Source organism: Magnolia sinica, chromosome 2 (genome assembly GCF_029962835.1).
Source record: "Magnolia sinica isolate HGM2019 chromosome 2, MsV1, whole genome shotgun sequence".
Lineage (NCBI taxonomy): Eukaryota > Viridiplantae > Streptophyta > Magnoliopsida > Magnoliales > Magnoliaceae > Magnolia > Magnolia sinica.
Window position 1 is genome coordinate 17,538,667 of NC_080574.1, and position 21,628 is coordinate 17,560,294.

Sequence of the window (21,628 nt, forward strand, 5' to 3'; positions counted from 1 at the left end):
ACAAACAGCAAAACTTTTCATGGGAGCATCAATATTTTACTGCACATGGCAGGCATGGATCCAAAGACTGCTTATTGGTTGGTCTCATAAAAAACCTGCTTCCTCATCATTCAGGAACTAAGAGAATTGCTGAGATGCATACAAGTGCCATCCATCTAGCATATTTCAATGTTGAGGAATATTGTCAAGACCGAAGATCATCAGTCCAACAAAAAGTGGCAACTACGGTACAACATAGAACTAACCATAACCTGCTGTTACGGCCCAACAACACCACAGAAAAGACTGTAATAGAATGACCTAAATCAGTTCTCACCTGCAGATCGTACAACCACTATCCCTACTAGGAATGGAAATCCCTCCCGGCCTACTTAATAGCCAGTCAATTTCCACAACAAACTAAAACTAGGTATAACCTACCATTAGGGGCTGGCACCACCACAGACAAGACTGCAACCCACAGGTCAAGCGAGAAGATGATGAAGATGCAGAAGCTAACAGAAGGAATGAATGATATGATGGGTTGGAACGATTCTATGTCAAATGGGATGGGTGTTATTTGGTACGAGAAGAAAATGACAAGAACTCCAACCCACGGGTCAACGAAGTATCTGAAAAACTAAACAATCTGGCAAGTACAAGTGGAAATGGGTAGAGTCTCTCCTGGACAGCTTATGCCCAATATGACGAGAAAAGCAAAAGTAAAACATGGTTATGGAATGGTCCTCAACCTGAACATCAGCCACAGAATATCCATGAGGACCATGTGGCCCAATGCCACATCAGTCCGATTACACATATGGCCCTTTTATCCTTGACATGACTATTTCATGCGCATTGAAGATTCGACAAAACGAGTATGAGTGGAGATTGTGGACTTTCTTTTTTGGAAGTGGAATCCACACAGCTTCCATGACTGGCTACAATTCTTTAGAAAAGTAGTTTAGATGGTTCACTATGGACGATGAATTGAAAATAAGATTGGCTCGATGAGGCTCAAGGGATCACACTGAGAAAGGTGGCAGCATATGGAGGCATGGTTACAACATGGTGTACACCCACCTGTGAGTATTTGGAGAACCGAGTCAGCACAAGTCCAACAAAGTTGGAACGAGCTGGAGTGAGTCATACCAGTTTCAGTCAATTCACACTCTGACACAGCTATTGATAGCCATGCTCTACCTTCAGTAAAACAATATCTGGCTATGCCACCACACTAAGAGACAAAAGAACTGAATCTACAATGCATGCCAACCATGAAGATATCAATATTACTTGAGGAATTCAGAACCAACAAGATGTAACTTCTAAAATATAGGAATACTGAAAGATACCTGAGTTAATTTCTGACAGTGCATGTAGCCAGATTCAAATTCTAAATGGAAGGATATGAAAGCAATATATCATCTTTGTAGCCATTGGTGACATTTTAACTTCTATATTTTTTATGGATAAGTTAATTTTTATTATAGAAATGAAAAGAAAACACAAAAAAAGAAGACAGTAATTTGATGACCCTTTTTTACATCTTCCAGTAAGAATAAAATTCAACAATCTGGACAACAAATAGCCATCAGAAAAGGTAAATATATTCATTCTGCAAAGAACTTCGGATGTAAGAAATCAACCTAGAATGTCAATATTTTACTCACAAAGGCACTTGGTAATATATAACTGACTTTCGTAGTTTACCATAACATACATTTAGTGCTGCATCATTTAGTTGGAGCTTCTCCAATGCCTCACGCAACTCTGGAAACCTACCAACAAGTTGGACATCAAAGCTCAATATTTATAGAACTATTAAAAGCTGTAGAAGTTTCTAGCCAAGTACAAGATTTTCAGATGCAAGCACAAGGCCATACTGGTCAGCATCAACAGGAAACAAGCCACAGAACACCATTGGAGTTGCTTCCTCATATCCAGGAAGGGAGCTTTCTGCCCTTCTCCCAAAATGAGTAATTGTGTCACCAACTCGAGCATCTGCAACTGATCTTATTGAAGCTGAAAGGTAGCCCACCTATAAATGTAGGGGATTGAAAAAGAAAGTGAATAAGTGTAATGTGCAAGCCATATAACAATCAAAAGAAAGGGTCAAGAGTATAGAAATAAGTGAAAAGAAAAGGGGGAAAAATCATGTTGAAGGTAAAGGATGAGCAAAGTCAACTCGAGTGATGACCATATATGGCCTAACGTGGTGGATTAATAGCAACAAAATAACAATGTAAATGAACAAAATCATTATTCTTTTGCCTCGTCTCTACTCTTGTCAACCAACATGTTATCTACAAACAACAAACACCAAGGGATTTCATCCCCTACAAAAGCAATCAATGCATTTCCACCTAATTGTTCTTAAAAAAATCTAGCTAGAAGCAGTAAATTCATTTCCAAAGTCGAAGTGATGAGGGCATCAGAGCATCATTCAGGGTTTACCATAGGAGGAGGAGATCATCACCAATTTCCCTACGTATGGATGACCACTACATGGGCCCGAGTGGACCGTTTTGAAGACCGCACATGCATTTGATGCATGTGGGCTGCATTTTTTAGGAGTTCGGGACGTTAGATTGAGTGCACACATCGATCGGGCCGTTGGGTCGCGCACGATGGACCGTTGGAACAGTCTTGATAGTGGACCACCCCATTGGCCATGAATAGTTTAGGATAATTTAGATTTATTTATTTTGAGTAGTTTTTGTCATTTATTTTGTTATCTTTGGACTATTTTATGTTTTACTTGAGATAGGGTTTTTTTTATGAGAATTCTTTCCTTAGAGAGGTTTTTTGTAAAAGTCTCTTCCTAAGACTATAAAAGAAAAAGGGGGGGCATGTGAACCTATCTATGCTATTGTTTCATGAAATTTCAAAGTTTCTATTATTTCTTCATGCGATTTGAAGGTTTCTCCATGTGATTTGGAGATTAGGTGTGGTGTGATTCCATTCCTATTCATTGGGGGTGTGAGGCTTCCATTTATCATCGTCCTCATCAAAAAAGGTGTATTTTCTCTAAAACTTCATCTTTCTTCTTCTTCCCTTCATATCCAAAACCATCTAGATCATCTTTTTTCTTTAATTTTTCACCATCCAACTTCAACCCCAGGTCCCCAACCGAACCCAACCATTGAGGACCCCAAAAACCCTAGCCAACAACTCACATGTGTGACCATATAGCCACACGTGCGAGCCACTAGGCTGGATGTACAGTCCAGCCCTTTTCCCTTTTGGATTCTCTCTTACTCCACATATAAACCCCTAAATCCCTTTCTAAAACCCTAACCCTAGATTCCTTACTTTCCAATTTTCCCCAAATCTTCAAAACCCTAGAATCTCAATTTCCCTAATTAACCTAAAACCCTAATCCTCTAACCACTCAAATCCCTAATTCCCCTCAAGTAATGCCCAAGCCCCAAAATCCCTTAGCCAATTGAACGGTCTAAACCCTAATTTCACCTTTTCCCCAAATTCCTTTAATCCTAGGTTGGCCTACATTCTAATTCAGCAAACCCTAGGTAGTAATAGTTCCTCCCTTCTGAAGTAGGCTTATTCCTATGCTATTTGGGTGTTCCCATAACCATTAGATCCTAATTTCTAGTATTCAATGATTATGCTTGGCATAGCTTGTTAATTGTGACCTAGACTATTCATTGTTTCATGTTGGATTCTTGAGATATTTGATGATTTTGGTGTGATTTGTGATTTCAATTATTTAATTTAATTTTCTTATTGATCTCACTTCACCATTTAGCCACATGCATGCCTTCTGCATCAGGAAGTCTTTTCAGCGTATCATTACAGCAATTACATGGCATACTAAGAACCACAAACAAAAGATGTTACAAACAATATGGATGGTGCACTCATTTTAACTTTTTAAGGATTAACAAATGCAATTGGTGCTCACAAGTCACAAGTAGCCATCCAATCCGACTATTCCAATATGGGCCATGTGGGACATATCACATATGTGAAAGATCCAAGTCAAGGATGGCTGACCTCATTGTGCATGTGTTATGGCCTGGTGGAACACGTGTATGAGGAAAATTAAAAAATAGAGTTCACAGTGGTCCACATTTAATGCACATGTATAACCCACCTATGACCACACCAGCCTGATTTTTGGGCCGTGGGACATCCACAGTGAGACCCACCTGATGAACAGTCCAATCTCAAACACATACCACATTGGCATGTGCAGGGAGTATGATTCAGATGGCCACTCTCACAAGTTGATGGAATCATGGGAGGGCTGTTCGGAACTTTGGTACAAATGACTCGGAAGAGAACAACATCTAGGATCACACAGGAAGTAGATAATGTAGGTGCTTCTTGAGAATCAGATCCCTTGTTCACATCAATATCCAAATAGCACTAAATTCTTTACTAAATTGCAGCCGTCTCCTAAGAAAATAGCATTCACACTGCAACAGTTCCTATGAACAGGACTAGGAAAAGAGTAGTGAAGAAAAAGAAGATGGTGATGGTGAAATTAGATTGTTAAAAAAATGCAGAAATTTGTTATTTTACCTCACCAGCATACAACTTGTCAACTTGCATTTGATTGGGCGATAAGACACCAATTTCATCGGCATAGTACTCCTGTAAATTTCAGAAATGCACAGGAGAACTGCTGGAGATATCAATGCTAATCAATACAGGTTGCAAAATTGAAGAATGACAGCTTATCATGCCCTGTAAGCAACCCAATTACAAGAGTGTATAAACACAGGATAACTTCAAGATGATGCATCATAAGGCTCAAGCATGAAGTGAATCCAAAATTACTCATGGAATCTACAAGCTAAAGATTAATATTAAATAAACAAGAAAACCATATGCTTGGATTCTAGGATACGATATAATTCCCCTAAATGATGAAAGGGTATATCCATACTGGAGCATCTATCCATAGAATTTGTTTGATTAAGTGTGGGAATCTGATGCGAATGTGCATCTAATGAAGACAATGAATAAATCCATTGAATATCCAATCGATCCTCCATCATAAATCATTCTTTGTTTCCTTATTAAGAAAGAACCTTAGAGTTCTAATCCCTTTCTCAATGTTTCTGCCTTTTCCATGGAAGAATCTGTCACTCAATACTGACCTACCTATTTTATTCCTCTACTCAGTAAGATCAGGTTTCCTCTGGCCTTTGGTATTAAGAAGTTCAAAACAAAACAACATGATGTACTCCATGAATCCACAAGTCTCAAAGACGGTTATTATGTGTGACAAATGCTCGAATAAGACAAGCATTACCAAAAATAATTCATCTGAGCAAGGAATGGCAAAGCCCTCTCAACTACACCACAACAATCCCTCTACTAATCAGCTGTACCAAAGCATGTGAAATTGAGTATCATTCATGTACATAAATTATAATAGCACCTTCTATTGAACTTCAGAAGAGAGTCTAGCAATGATCGATACTCTACAAGGGTAAAGCTTGACTAGTATTACTGATACCAAAGTCTCGGATCATGACAAATAGTATGATAGCCATGTACTCCAACGAACTATTTACAAAGTTCAAGGGTTGGGGTGTTCGATTGATGAGCATCATCCTTGTACTTCACAGTGGCACTTCCTTTACAGAGTAGGGTTACTAACATTCTGTAACACTAAGTCTAAGCCTAGCATTGCTAATTAATTCTTTAACTAGTACACCAGTTAGTGGTATCAATTGTGAGTTAATTTCGTTGAAAAGAATATCTTTTCTGATATTCATAAAGAATGAATTAATGAAGAAATATTCACAAAAAAGCTCTAATGAATATAAAATCATGAACATAATAATGAACTGTGGTGTCTTTATTTGTATGAACATTGTGCAGATGAATGGTTTAACGGACTTGCTGCTAGTTTATGATAAACATGTCATCATGTAAGGCACACGACGGCAAAACATTTAGATCCTAGGAGCGGATCCAGGATTGAAAGTTGTCCTAAGAAGAAATTTAAATAGCTTTCATGCAAGCGTTTAGAAATCTTTTAGCACCTGCAACTAATCATCTCTAAAGCTTTCCACACAACAATCCAATATAGCAGTGGCAGCATGGGCATATCAACATTAAGCCCACACTCCTAAGATCCACTTAATTCCTGATAACCCAACATATAACCATAACTCTATAATCGATACACTTGTCAGTTGTATAACTCTTCTTTTTCATGATTGGTAACTTCTTTGTACAAATATTGATATAGTCTTCATAATATTCCACTTAATATTATGATAACTCGCTAATAGGTTCATATTTCATGGAATTTCAAGCCAAACAGCTCAACAGTTAAAACATGAATGCTTCTCAACAAGTTCGGTGATACAAAGGGCTGACTTGATAAATATCGAACTAAAGAAAACCAAGACATGCGATCTGAAAACAATTGAGTACCAATTCTTTTCTGTCCATACAGATATGATTAAATCAAGGAAGCATATCCAGAATAAATCAGGTCCCACTAAATCATATAGCCAACCGAACATAAATTGCAAAAGTGTACTTTACCTTCTCACTAGCCATAAAATATATTTTGTCACCTTTCTTTATAGTTCCATCAATAACACGGAAGTATACAATTACTCCCCTATATGGATCATAGTAGCTGCACAAAGATTATCAACTCTCAACCTCATAGACCAAAAGAAGAATGGTAATGTGTGCTAGCTGTGTGTCCATACGTAGTCAACAAAAGAAAGGCTGAACAGATGAAGAAAATGAAAAAGCACATGAACATGAATATTCCTTGCCAATTTAAACAGTATGAAGAACTGGAAAGTGCATTTTTTAATTAATGCTGAAGTACATTTTTGGGACAAGCACGAGAGAATTGGAAGACCATGAACAAATTTATACCAATAATTACTCAGGGTTGAACAGTTCAAAAGAAAAGGGATTACTCCAAGATTAAAAATGAAACTTTCTTGTACTTTATTTTGGCATAGAGACCAAATACACCGAATGATGCGATTGCAAATTCAATAGTTGTCAGAATTGCTGCATTTATTTTATCCATTCAGTTTTATGGACACAGCAAACAAGATTTGATTTTCAGTAGTAGCTGAAATGTGAACTAGAAGCTGTTGATCTCCATGTAAATTAGTACTAATCTTTGATGAGCTAATGAATCAAATATGAGAAAAGTTGTGGAAGTGGTAGTTTCAACATCATGATCCATTAAGCTTCAGTAGTACTAGTAACTAACAGAGAAGATGCAAGACAGAATACTCTGGCACTTCACTTTCATTTTGGGGGTGGTTCAATCCTTGTTACCCATGTTAAACAAACCATTTCCTCATGTTGGTTGGGAAGCAAATGAGATGGTCAATTCTCTAACCAGGAAGGTGTCCTCTGGTTATTTCCCTCTTTGTAATTTATTTCTTCAAAAAATACATTGTATATCCACAAAAAAAAAAAAAAAAAAGGATCCACGAAAGACGAAAAAGTATAAAGAAAAATGAAATCTCTGAATAATATGGCATACGAAGTTTATATGTTGGAAAAATGTATAAACATATCAAGGCCTACTTTAAATAGATCCGTAATGTTTATTTGTCATCCAACCCGTTGATATGGTCAATCAGAACTGAATGAAGGGAACATACAGAGATTAGCTTATACAAAAACTTTCGTGGCCTATAAAATGCTTTTAATGGTCATTCACCACTTTTTCTGGTGTGGTCCACCTGAGATCTGGATCTTCTTAAGTTTTGGCATAAAGTCCTTAAATGATATGAAAAAATGTATGGACAGCCTAGATAAAACATATACATCAAGGTGGACCCCACAGAGCCCGTGATAGACCGTCTGTCTATACGTCTCGTCTGTCTCTGCCACATTCATCAAAAAAGTGACGCGGGCATCTCCAGCTAAGAACGGGCAGCAGCTTTGAGTGGCCACCGTGATCTATGGGTCTTATCCACACTGTCCATACATTTTTTCGTATCATTTTAGGGTATAAGCTAAAAAATGAGGAAGATCCAAGGCCCAAGTGGACCACACCGCAGGAAGCAGCGGTGATAATGATTCTCACCGTTGAAACTTTTCTAGGGCCCACCATGATGTTTATTTGCCATCCAACCTATTCATAAAGTTACATAGACCTGGATGAAGAGAAAACACAAATATCAAGTCCATCTAAAACTTTTGTGGCCCCCAAGAAGTTTTCAACAATAAGAGTCTAATCCCCATTATGTAGTCCACTTGAGCCTTGGATCTACCTCATTTTTGGGTTTATACCCTAAAATGATACGAAAAAATGGATGGATGTTGTGGATAAGACCCATATATCACGTGGCCACTCAAAGTTGCTGCCCGTTCCCAACTGGAGACGGGTGGGGTTAGGACGCAAACCGCGTCCTCAAAAAAAGGCTTTCGAAGCCATTTTCGCAACAAAGATAGGGTTTTGGTCATTCCAAAACCCTAAAATACTAAAATATCTCTAAAAAACCCCCAAATCCCCACAATTTTTGGCAAACCGCTAGCTCTCGATCGAGTGACCCACCAAATTTAGCTTCCAATCACGCAATCTTCTTCCACAGGTACCGAAATCCCCTCTTACATTGATTGAAAGATTTTCACTCTTTTCTCTTTTTTTTTCGATTTTTCGGTAAATCTGCAGATACAACGTGATAGTATCGCTAATATCAGCGATTTCGCAAAAAAATCGGGCGATATTGTGCGATATATTGCACAATAAAAAGAATTTTGATTTTTTAAAAATTTTCGATGGTTCTCGGATGGGTTTTGTGTCGCTGGCCAATGATAACGATAATATCGGCCGATAGTATCGATATTAGGAACATTGGTTCCTTCATGGCTCTAGTCCCTAAGATTGAAGCTGTAAATTGTCTAAAGGATTATCACCCTATTAGCTTGATTTGTAGTTGCTATAAAATTTTGGCTAAAAATGTTGAGCTCCAGGATAAGGATGGCCCTTTCTAAGGTAATTTCTCCCTTTCAAAGTGCATTTGTGTTTGGGAGATGGATTCTTGATAGTGCCCTACTTGCCCACGAGTGCATTGTTCCCACTATTGTGATAGCAAGAAGGGCATCCTCTGTAAGTTAGATTTAGAGAAGGCCTACAATCATGTTAACTGGAAATTTCTTAATTACTTGCTCTATAGGTTGGGGTTTGGGGAGACCTGGAGAGGTTGGATTCAAAGTTGTGTCTCATCAGCTAAATACTCAGTCTTAATCAATGGTTCCCCCTTTGGTTTTTTCAAGGCTTCCTATGGCCTTCGCCAAGGAGACCCTTTATCCCATTTCCTCTTCATAGTTCTCTGAGGCCTTAAGCAAGATGTTATCAAGAGGGTAGTCCATTGGGTTGTTCAAAGGGTTTGTTGTGTATGACTTCCCTTCTAGAATCAACCACCTTCAATTTGCAGATGATACCCTCATATTCCGTGAACCCTCTGATCCAATGGTAATGTCTTGTCATGTGCATTTGTTGGTTTGAAGTTGTTTCTGGCCTCAAAGTGAATCATTCCAAGAGTAAATTCTTGGGAGTTCATATGTCCTCTGAGGAGGTCTAGAGGCTGGCTTCTGAGTTCGGATGTAGAGTGGGGTCTTTCCCTTCCACCTATCTGGGGATGCCTTTGTGTGTGGGAAAGCCTACTCTCCACCTCTGGGATAGGGTTCTTAAAAGGATGGAGCGGAAGCTCTCCCCTTGGAAGAGTTACGTTCTCTCCTTGGGTGGTAGGATAAACATGATTAAATCTTCCCTATCCATTATCCCCCTGTATTTCATGTCTTTATTTCATTGTCCTAAGTCTGTTTTGCTGAAGATCAATAAGCTGCAAAGGAACTTCTTGTGGCAAGGAGGTTCCTCGACCAAGAAGTCTTCCCTTCTAAGATGTGATGAGGTCTATAAGCCTTTCTTAAAAGGAGGAGCAGGTATAAAACACTTGGATGTTGTTAATTCGGCTCTTTTAGGTACGTGGGTGTGATGGTTCATCTATGAGGAATATTGTTTGTGGAAAAAATTAGTTTCGGCAAAATACGGTTGGGGTGGGGGACAAAGAAATTTACCTTGTACAAATCCTCCTATCTCTAGAAGGATGTTGATAAGGTGGCTATGGTGATCTTTAGAAATCTCACTTTCTCAATGGATAACGGTGCTAGATTGAGATTCTAGTGCGATCCTTGGTGCCCCCAAAAATATTGACAAATTATCTTTAATTGCTTTTCCTTCTCAAGTTCGCATGGAGTGTGGTCTCCCCCTTTTAAGAGAGATCTTAAAGATGAGGAATTTAATCAGTTACTATGTCTCTTTTCTCGTGTGCAAGAATTTGCATTGAAATTTGATGTGACTAACTTTGTTTCTTGGGTTCCGAGGAGAAAGGGAGCTTCCACGATCAAGGCCTTCTATGACGTCCTTACCTCTCTGGGGGACGCCCCTTCCCTAAGCTGCACTAGTCCTCTATGTTTTCAGCCTTCACCTAGCTTGCTGGCAGAAGCGGTATTCTCACTCTGGACAATCTCCAAAAAAGGGGTCTCATCCTCCCGAATGCTTTTCCTCTGTACGCGTGAAGCAGAATCTGTATCTCGCCTCCTCCAGCATTGCTTGTTTGCTACAGCAGTTTGGAATGGAATCTTTCTCAGAGCAAAAGCCACCAGGGTGATCCCTCATTCGATCGAGGCTCATGTGAGGTCCTAGGACGTAGGCGGTGGAGGGAAAATTGGGAAGAAGAGATGGAAGCTTTGTATGCTTGCGTCCTTGTGGTTCATTTGGTTGGAGAGGAATGATCGTTGCTTCAATGATGCCAAAAGTTCAACTAATGTGGTTCTCTCTAAGATTTTCCAGTCCTCTACGGTGTAGGAGTAGGATTACAGCTGAGGCTTGGGTCCGAGTGTGACCTTTCAACTCTTGTATAGTTCCTTGAGGTTCTCCTTTGTTCGGTTGTTTTCTTTTTTCCTTTCTTTCCTTGTTTTTTTTCTTTTCTTTCTTTTCTTCTTGTGTCCTTGTTCTTTGGGCCTTTCGGCTTCTTTAATAAATTGTTCGTCTTTCAAAAAAAAAATGTTGACTTATATGTATTGTGGAACGATGGTTAGAAATCAAAATATCTTTTTCGTCAGTCCATAGAATCAAATGCCATTTTTCCAATGTGATTCTACATTCAAGAAAAGCAACAAGAACATAAATTATTAAAGGATCCTTGTATGTTTTTTAAGGAAAAATTCTTGAAAGATTTTTTTTAAAAAAAAGGAAAGATAAGAATCCTTTAACACTATCATTACATGGTATTACTTGGTGCATATCGATGACCATAGGATGATCATTGAGTCTTAATTTTTTACTTATATATTTATATTTTTCATATTTTTAAGAAAATCATAAAAAAAAAAAATCTTACGATTTGCAATTCGATACAATTCAACCCCTATAACGATTTGCGATACGATAACGATTTTGACAACATTGTGCATATCATATATCCTAAGAGGCATCAACTTCATATGACCATGTAGCCTTCCAGCATACACAAGCATAACTCATTCTAACATTACCAGGGGTCTCATGCGCCAGAGATGATGAAGAAAATGCATCAAATGTATGTTAGCACCTGTCATCTGGTAACAAGGTCCTCACCGCTTGACGCTTAAGGGCATATGTCTGGAGTAGGGAGTTAGGCTGAAGAGAGAAAACAGTCTCACATTATAGCCCCTATTGTCCTTGAACAATAGCTGAGAAGTGATGCTCTGTGTTTGACACGGATGCAACAATAAGTTTGCGCCTGGGCGCAAAGCCTTGTCCCTTGGAAGCCTAGTGCCCAGCACTTAGCTTCCTCTGGGAGGTTTAGTGCCTGGCATAGAGCCTTCCTAGTGGGAGTGGGAGTATTCAGACTAGTGAGGCTCACCTGAACCAGCATCGATGTCTAGAGTCCCAAGTGGCAAAGTCAAAGTCAAAGAGAGAGCCGCGCAAATGATGTGCTAACAGGCATTTATAGTCCTTAGGAGTCTTGATTTCCTGCCAAAAGTTTGTTACACGGTTATGGACACGTATCAACATCCAATCGAAAAAGAGGAGTTGCATTTCGTAGAATCTTGGGAACCAAGTAAACCGACTCCTGTTGTAAAAGAGGCTAAGCGCCTGGTGCTTAGGCGTTACTGCCTATCCCTTGGCAGACTGGCGCTAGGTGCCCTACACCTGGCATAGAGCGGTGGAGGATTTTATGAGGATCCCTCCATGGGATAGGCGCATAGGGGGATTTTAGGCGCAGAGCACATGGAGGTGAACTAGATGGCGCTAGGGCTCCATGTGATGTGTCTGGGCTCAATTTAGAGAGTGACAACCTTCGTGTCTATAATATATAGTTGAAGAAGGCATTTACGTCGATCTTTGAGGTTAGAGTAGAATCTTATCCTTCTTTCAATATAAATGGCTAGAATCATCGCCATTTTTCTACCTTGAGTTAATATTTACTAATAAAATTCCATCACCAATAATATATATGTGTATTATCCCTACCAATTTTGACATAAATGAGCCTAAGAACTATGATACACAGATATCAGAAAATTAACTTCAATTTTTATTTGCTGCCCTATTCCACACTTAATTGTGGCTATATGCAAACATATCAACTGATTAAATCATCCTTGCTTCCTCATCTACAAGCTCAATCACCCAAAACATAGATGTTACTTTGCAAATTAGTAGTGCTTTTTTACCAAAGAGAGCATCTATAGTCATTTTAATTAGTATAAGATTGGGACAGGAAGATGAAAAATAACACAAACACGATAAAAGGGCCCAGCAGAAAAATATAGAATATTAGAAGCAGGAGAATCAACGTGCAATAAAAGAGATCAGTGTGACCAGAAAGTTAGATACCTATCAAATATGAGAGCCCTTAATGGCCTTTCAGCAGTATTCTTGGGAGGGGGAATCCTTTTGACGATTGCATTTAGAATTTCTGTAATACCAATTCCTTCCTAAAAAGAAGAAAGGAAAAAAGATGTATGTAATTTTAACACCTCACAATCACATTATGTAAACAGACACTAGTCAGTGACCAAAATTTATCTTTCATAAGGTGTGTTTATATAAATATAGAAAACAATAATCGCAAGTATTCACATGAAAACACAAAGCATGTTGAACTAACCTTAGCTGAGCAGTGAATCGCATCGGAACAGTCCAGACCAACGATCTAAAACAAAGATAAGAGATGGATACACTTAAAATTTCTTTCTTTTAGTGCATTTCCCTTTCAGTTATACATGCATCATCATGTGAGGATTTTTAAAACCTATCTGAGAGAAGAAAAGAATCTCGAATGCCATCTTACCTCCCATCTTCATGCACAAAGATTAACATAGATTAAAACCATCTATCAAAGTAAAATAAATGACTTTTCATCCACCAACCTCTTCAATCTCTTGTGCAACACGATTTGGTTCAGCACCCGGAAGATCTATTTTGTTTAAAACCTATTATAAATAGAAAATTTTCAATAAATGGAGCTGACCTCAAATCTGTACGTATCTCAATGAACTTATACCAGAAGTATAGCCCAAGAATTATCAACTCTAAAAAGTAAATGGTATTCATTAGAAGCAAAAAGATGCAAATCATAATAATAATAATAACATGTTATATGGATGCTAGCATGAGAGAAATGCCACAAATATCCACAAAGCCTCTTAAAATGCATGCTTATATTTGGTTTGAAATAACTATAAGTCTATAACAACAACAACAACAACAACAACAATGATGATGATGATTATAAGAAATGAACCAGTGCACTCAGGACACTAAGTTATAGTGCTCCTAGTTTAATCAGGATACTTAGACAATCCAATTGATCGGTTTAGACTGTCCATTTGGTCCACCGCATATTTCATGGGCTACCATGCAAACAAGCACACAGGATGATCCTAACCAGCTAATCAATAGCCTATAAAATGGATGGCCAAGAAAGTTTATATAAAAATAGGTCCTTAACCATTTGGAGCATCTGTTTGTTGGGTCCAAACATAGATCGTGTATGACTCTTTCTATCACTTTATCAAGTAATCTGAACAATCCCGTAGATGGCTTGGGAAACAGATGGCTATAGAACTAAAGCCACCTTGTGGATGGATTGGAGCATTTGATGGGCATGTTACATGGTAGCGAGTGAAAAGTGTTCTGGACCAATGGACAGTTCGGATCAATGGATTGGACTATCCGAGAGTCGGGGTGAAACTAGGAGCACAATAACTAATAGCACCCTAAGAGCACTGGATTATTTCCCAATAATAATAATTCAAAGTGGGCATACACTTTAAAGAAGAAGAAGAAGAAAGAAAGAAAGAGAAAGAAAGAAAGAAAGAAGAAAAATTACATGACAAGTTCCAGAAACATTTTCCAAATAATTCTTAAGAAGTAAAATCAAATTGCCGACTGTAGAAGATAAACTAATGTTTTAAAGAAAATTGGTTTTGAGGCTCTTGATAGAAATATATCCAGGATATTCTTCCTGATTTGTGAAGATATCCATATCCAACTCAGCACAATGCTTCACTAAAGAAACCAGATTATGAAGATATCCAATTCATCACAATGCTTCACTAAAGAAACCAAATTCCATAAGAGATGTGACTTCCTATCCATATCCAAGTCATATCAGACTGCTCAATAATGAATATGAGCATGGATTTGGTTCTCAATTGGCAGCCTAAACTCATTAGAGCCGTTCCGCAACCAAAATTTTCTGTCTTTTCCTTCTTTTTTTTCTTTTTTGGATAGTGACCGAAATTTTATTAACAAAAAGAAGCAAGACAAACTTGGGGGAGGAGCCAAGAATAGCCAATGGTGAGTGAACCTCTCGTCACTCCCCCTATGGCAGGTAAATCAGCTACTTCATTTGCCTTAGTTTTTTTTGTTTTTTTTAATTCCTGAGAGCCAGTAAGGATTTAATTTTGGAAATACAAAAAGTTAAATTCCAAGGACCGTATTCCTTCGATGAGGCCCACTTTAGGACATTTGAAGAGTCGCCATCAATAACTAAGTACAAGCTCAGAGGTGGACACTCCACAAAGACATCCCTTATGATGCAACCAAATGGCCACAGAAGTTGGTTAATCAAATATCTAACCAATCCAAATATTCAAGTTATCTTGATCAAATATCTAACCAATCCAACCATTCAAATTATCTTGATTGATGGTCAGACCACATCAACAGTCTAACAATCAATTGGATGGGATCAATGATTAGCTTACAATGAGGAGCTTGTCGGAGCAACAAAGGGGTCATTAAACTTCTAAGGTTTAATTGTTTTGATTAGTTTAGGGTCAAAATTTGTCATGAATTATTTAATCATTTTCCTTTGTATTTTCGTCACTTTTCTAGTGCCCCGCTTTTAGGGCATCAAGTGATGTCAGAATGACATGGTCACAGTCCCGTTTGATAGCCTATTGAGTTATCTTTCAAATGAACTCAAGATTGTGTGATTCCAATAACGTTAGAGTGACTTGTGGTAAAGTGGGGGCATTTTCACATCGGGCTCGAGTGGGGTGGCCTGTGAGATGCAGGGGCACGCTCGGGGTGGGCGTCCCGCGGAACCCATGGATTTGGGGGCCGTGTGAGGCGGGTGGCTTGTGTGAGGTGAAACCCATGGATTTGGGGCCCAAGATGAGGCGAAACCCATAGATTTGGGGCACACGAGGAGGGTTCGGCCGACGACATAACCCATGGATTTGGGGCCTGGGTTATGAGATAAAGAGATTAATTCACCATGATCTATCAGTTCGAGCTTTTAAAGCAAGTGGTTAAGTGTCCTACATCAAATTGGTATCGAGCGGGAGGTCTCGTGTTCGAGACTCCTCAACAAGCGTGATTAATGCAGGGGCATTTTCACACCAGGCTCGAGTGGGGTAGCTTGTGGGATGCAGGGGCACAATCGGGGTGGGCGGCCCGCGGAACTCATGGATTTGGGGGCCATGTGAGGTGCGTGGCTCGTGTGAGGCGCAACCCATGGATTTGGGGCCCACGAGGAGGGTTTGGTCAAGGACCTAACCCATGGATTTGAGACCTAGGCTATGAGATAAAGGGATTAATTCAATATGCTCTATCAATTCGAGCTTTTAGAGCAAATGGTTAATTGTCCTGCATCATGTGGCCCATTTACATAAGGCTCACAGGGTTTTGATGAATTTCAGGGTTTGTTTGGTCTTTTCTCCTGTGTTTAGGGTTTTATTTTTGTTAAGCCTACATAAGACATCACTTTGGACGTGTGATGCGGTTTTGACATGATGAAGTAAAAAAGTTGAGTTCCTTTTTTTTGTGTGTTCTCTCGTAAGAAGATTTGGAAAGGGGATTTTGTAATCTTTAGTTTTCGGCTAGAGGGTTGTTAGGGTTCTGGCACAGCCAGTTGATGGGAGATTCACCCAAGCATAAGCACCTCCAAGCTAAGCACGAGAATCACACAAAGTAGAAAGAAACAATCTAGAAATTTTCATTCAATTCAAATGTGCTTTGATATTACTCATCCCAGACCCTTATATAAGCTTTAAAATGAACATATAAAGAAAACTCATAATGTTATTGACAACCAATAACTTATTACAAATATAGACAATAAATAAAAGGGATTTGACTAATGGATTATTCATAGCTAGTTGATTGATTTTGTGTAACAACCCGTCCGACCAGTACCGTGTCTTGGGGCGTCCACGTAGGATTTCCCGCAGGACCGATCGTTTAAAACATACGCGGTGGGGTACTATAAGCTAATTAACCTAGGATTAGCCCATTTGAATAAACCAGACAGGCCATAACAAGGTCAAGTGCGGGCCGCCTAGCCGGATGACCATTTACACTTAGCAACAGCCCGTACGGGCTATACCGCGACGCGGGAAGGTCAGAAAAATCTAAAAATTTAGGGAACCATAGAGCTCACTGGGCTTGTAAACCATCGCGGACTGCGGACCCAGCGGACACCCAGAAGTGGGATCTGACATTGACTAAATGCACCCCACCAATGCCAGGACCAGAATCTGGTGCTTGCAAATGAAACCGCGATACCAGGCTATCCAACCGTCGGATCTCTTCCACATTTACGGTGGAGGTCTGTTGAATTTTCCTACACCCGTCCACCACCTCTGGGACCCGATCGTGGAACGGTGACCGTCGATCACAAATCAGACCCGTACGACCAAACCTCAGACCCGATCGTCCCCAAATTTCGCATGGCCCTTCATCGGGCCATGAAGCATCTATCCTAGAAATTTCATAGCTAGAGGGCCACCAGAACCACTCCAATCACCAGAACGGACCCCTCAGGGCCGTTTAAAGATCAGAACCGTTGACTCAAACCCCACAACCGTCCATCCGTTCGCTCCCAAATTTTACACGGGCCCTAATCGGGCCATAGGGCACCTACCCACCAAATTTAGTGGCCAAAGGAGTGTTAGGGCCACACCAACTCCAAAAATGAGTCCTAGAAGGCTATTTTGGAAATTTGGGGAAACTCAAGGCCAAAGGGCCCAAGTCTAGGGAATAAACCCTATCTCTCATAACACTCTCTCAATTGCTACAACCACTAAGAGAGAAAGAGAGTGAAGGAGCTAAGAGGAGAAGATAGTGTGAGAGGAGGAGATTCAAGGTGGACCCTAGATCGAAGTGGGGCCCAAGAGAGTCAACCCTTCCAACTCCCTACCTCTCTTACAAGGAGAAACTCTCCTCCTTGACTTCAACAACCGTCCGTGGGTTGCCTAGGTAAGGTTTTCACCCATTCTTCTTGAAATCCATGTAGTAAGATGGGTTTGGCTTGGAATTCTAACATGCAAGAGCTTGTTTTAGGGATTCCGGCAGATCGACCCGAAAGCCCTCTTTCCTAGGGCGTTTTCCGAATCTCCAACGAACCATAGGTGCGGACTATTGTTCTTAGGTGGCCTAGCACCAATTTTAATACGAGATTAATGATTTTGGTTGCTTAGATGTCATATTTGGAGAATTTAGAGAAACCCTAGGAATTGTAGGTTTGTTGAAATAATATGGAATTGTTGCTTGACTCTTATGATGATTGTTCTTGCCTCTCACATGACTTGATGTATGGATGACAGTATGCCCATGGTTGCTTGATTCTTTTCCTCACATGTGGTGTTTCATCGTGTGTATGATTTATTACCCTTGTGCACATGATTTCTTGAGATGGAGGAAGTGTTTAACTTCCTCACACACCCACACACTCACACGCACCTTAGTTATTAACAATGTATATTTGCTTGTGAGGATATCCGTTTTTGTATGGATCGAACGTATGAGTATAGGATATTATTATGCTTGATGATATTTGGATAGTTGGTATGCTATGGATCCCCTCACTCTCCTTGGGTTGGTCAGGAATTTGAGAAGTGACGGTAGTCCCATCGGTTGGACTATACTATGGCTAGACCTGTGCGTTTGGGCGGGTGTGTTCGGGTGGCTGTAGTTCGACTACATGGGTCCCTTGTGCCCGATGTTACTCGCCTCACGCTTGCCCAACTCGTGTGGTCTAGCCTACTGTCTGACCAACCTTGATTGTTAACCATGTTTGCTCACACTTGTATGGAACCTGGGACACCCTACAACCGTTGTAGCTAATCAATAACCTACTTGAAATTGGTCCCTAGTCTCGTGAGCCGGGCATGGTGGAATGGGACAATGTGTCCGAGCTGTCGGCCTACGCTGGGGTACCGCGCCTCCCCGTAGTGACCGCGAGCGATCCCTTTCTCTCGGCACTCCTCATATGCTTGAAGTCGGGGATGAGGAACCCGACGGGATCACGGACCGCGGGGCCTCGGCCTCACGCATTGGGGGGTCTTGGCCTCGCACCCAGTTTAGGGCATTAATACGTGGGGTGTACCAGATTTCCAAATCTGCTGGATGAATGGACCTAACTAATAACTCGGCTAACACGATTGCATTGCATCGCACTAGTTAGGGTGGCGACTCGGCAGTCGAGGTCGCACTGAGGGAGTGTTGTCATTTGCGATCGTTAGATGGTGTCGCTTGAGGGAGTGTTGTGGTGAGGGCATGCATCATATCATCCTGCATGCATGCGCATTTATAAGATTAGTTAGACGTTTATGCTTGACTGCTTTTCATTGAGGTCATATTATAATTGATGCCTGTGATAACTTAAGACTAATAGCACCCACTGAGTTGATCACTCACTCCCACTCTAGGACGGTGTTTTAAAACACCAACCAGACCCGTTCATAGATGCAGGTGACCTAGGGCTGGAGGAGCTTGGCAAGACGAGCCTCGACGAGGAGGACGAGCTATCTTATCTCCAGTTGATGGACGGCTCTCTATCGGCTTGACGAGCAGGATCGGGATTGCTGGGTTGCGGGCTCAGCCGTATTATTTTTTTTGACATAGTATTCTTTTGTCGTTTTCGTTGGGCAACGCTTTGTGCGACTCATTTATAGCTTGGACATGTATATATGATAGATCTCTTTCATCTCAGTAGACTTGTGTGGTTATGTTCATGTTCCAGGAAATTTCAAGCTGCGCAATTAAACCGGATTAAATGCTCATTAATGAAAATCGGTTATAAGCGACTCTCGGGAACTCGGGAGTTGAGCGCATGCGCGACCCCCAAATTCCAGGGCGTTACATTTTGCTAGCTAACTCCTAAATAGGCTAGCTACCTTATTGATAGCCAACTGTTAGGTTTGGGCTTAATGGGCGTGGACCTAGCCCATGGATCGTGGGCCTAGATCAGCCCACATCAGGTTCTTCCCTACAGTCATGATTTATCTATCTTTGATCCATTTGCATCGCCTTTGGGGTTGCGTATCTTCCTTCAGAGCCATGATCTCTGCTTCATTTGACCCCCTCAATCCACAAGGGCCCAAAAGGATTGTCAAGATTTTGCCAATATGATTTCTTAAGACCCCTCCCATACTAGAAGGCTCCATGATTTTGTGGTTCTGCCACCAGTTTCTATCTTTCCTGATCAAGATTTCTTCTCATCGTTGAATGACAACAAAGATCATCCCATCAAGAAGGCAATTTGGAGGGAGGTTTTTTTTCTCTTTTTTTTCTTCTTTTTTTTTGAATAGTAACTCAAGAATTTATTAGCAAGGGAAATGGGGGAACAAAGAAACAAGGGAGAAGGATGATGAGGAACCATCCCTCATCCAACATAATTCATAGTTACACGGAGAAAACCCAAGACCCCATTAACTCTTTGCCATTAAATTCTTAAAAATGTTAAGCCCCATAGCCCAATAAATGATTCTGCCCTTCTAGAACATGATTTCCAAGCAATCATATCTATTGTTAAATGTTCTATTGTTCTGTTCTTTCCATAAGGACCATACCAAGGAAAGTAATGAGAGGCGCCTTTTTTTTTTCCCTTTTTTGCCTTGCACTCCCCAGTTCCATGTGTGAAACAAGATTTCAATTGATCCAGCCACAATTCATTCCCGAGTCCTTACGCTTGCCCCAGCGGTAGACTCACAAGAGTTTCAACACCAGGTCAAGGGTTCGAGTACCCATAGGTGGTGAAATCCCACTGCGGCGTGTGGGTGTGAAAGAAGAAGAGGAAAAAAAAGAAGCCACAGTCCATACATGTTGAAGAGGCTTAACTAGTGTTGTCATATGCAATCGCACATGCCATAGTGGCATTTTATGACCATTAAGCATTATGCCATAGCATATGCAATTATGCGATTGAATATGTGATTATGCCATCACTTATGCGATGAAAAAATGTAAATTTTTTTAGGGTTGGGTGATGGCATATGCGCACAAGCCCCTTGGGTCGCATATAATTGCTTATGCTATTTGACAACAATGGGATTAATAGACGCAAAATTGCAATGGATTAATCGATGGTTCCCAGTTTCTGCATCCATAAGACAAAATGCAGGCATTTGTGATTACCATATTTTTTCTACAAAGGTGATTGATGGTTACAATTTTTATCTTTAACGACTAATCAAGCAAACACAACCACTAGGAAGGAGAGGTAAAGATCTCCATGATGACCTTTGACTCTGCGGCTAGGTATGGGCTAAAATGACTTAACTTTGAACTACCTGGATGGGGAGAGATGGAAAAGTCACGGATGGTATCTTAAAGGCTGACAAATTCCGCAACCTCCTCATCTAGTTTGGAAGGAGACCAAATTACAGCTTACCCATGAACAGAGAAGGAAAGGAATGGGGCTTTTTGTAGCATGCAAGAATTAAGGGGACAAAATAACAACTCGTCTCTCCAGTGAGGCATCTCTCATTTTATTCCGATACAAAATGATTCTCACAAGCACAATGAATCTCCTCCCGTCCATTAGCTTTCTTTCCATTGAATTTCTTTCACAATAACCAACAAACCTACAAGCCAATCATGAAGTGCCACTCATCAATGAAACAAATCAGAGGACTGTGTAAATAGACCTCTGTTTTATTCAAGACCTATCCTCTTTATATATACAATACTATACGCGTAATCAACTGTATGATAGTGTACAAACTTGGGGCCCAAGATTACATGGGCCAACTGAACCCTCTCTATCGCTACACATCGGTGGCATGTCCGACTAAGGAGAAAAAGGTAGAGGTCAAAAGGATGAGGACAATGAAGAAAATTTTAATGCCTAAGAGTGTCCTTAACTCCATAAACAAGTTAGCTACAGAC

At 40.3% G+C, this 21,628-nt stretch overlaps 1 protein-coding gene across 4 annotated transcripts in view; it reads right to left on the minus strand.

The window, feature by feature from the left end:
• Nucleotides 1-21,628, minus strand: part of LOC131236473 (translation factor GUF1 homolog, chloroplastic) — a 45,870-nt gene that overhangs the window by 15,117 nt on the left and 9,125 nt on the right. For all 4 annotated transcript variants that reach the window (XM_058233682.1, XM_058233681.1, XM_058233680.1 and 1 more), the window contains 7 exons: nt 13,378-13,440; nt 13,116-13,160; nt 12,842-12,942; nt 6,514-6,610; nt 4,528-4,599; nt 1,866-2,020; nt 1,703-1,760 (listed from right to left, as the gene is read on the minus strand). In XM_058233682.1, the coding sequence (XP_058089665.1) occupies nt 1,703-1,760; nt 1,866-2,020; nt 4,528-4,599; nt 6,514-6,610; nt 12,842-12,942; nt 13,116-13,160; nt 13,378-13,440 (591 nt within the window). The remainder of the gene's footprint in view (nt 1-1,702; nt 1,761-1,865; nt 2,021-4,527; nt 4,600-6,513; nt 6,611-12,841; nt 12,943-13,115; nt 13,161-13,377; nt 13,441-21,628) is intronic.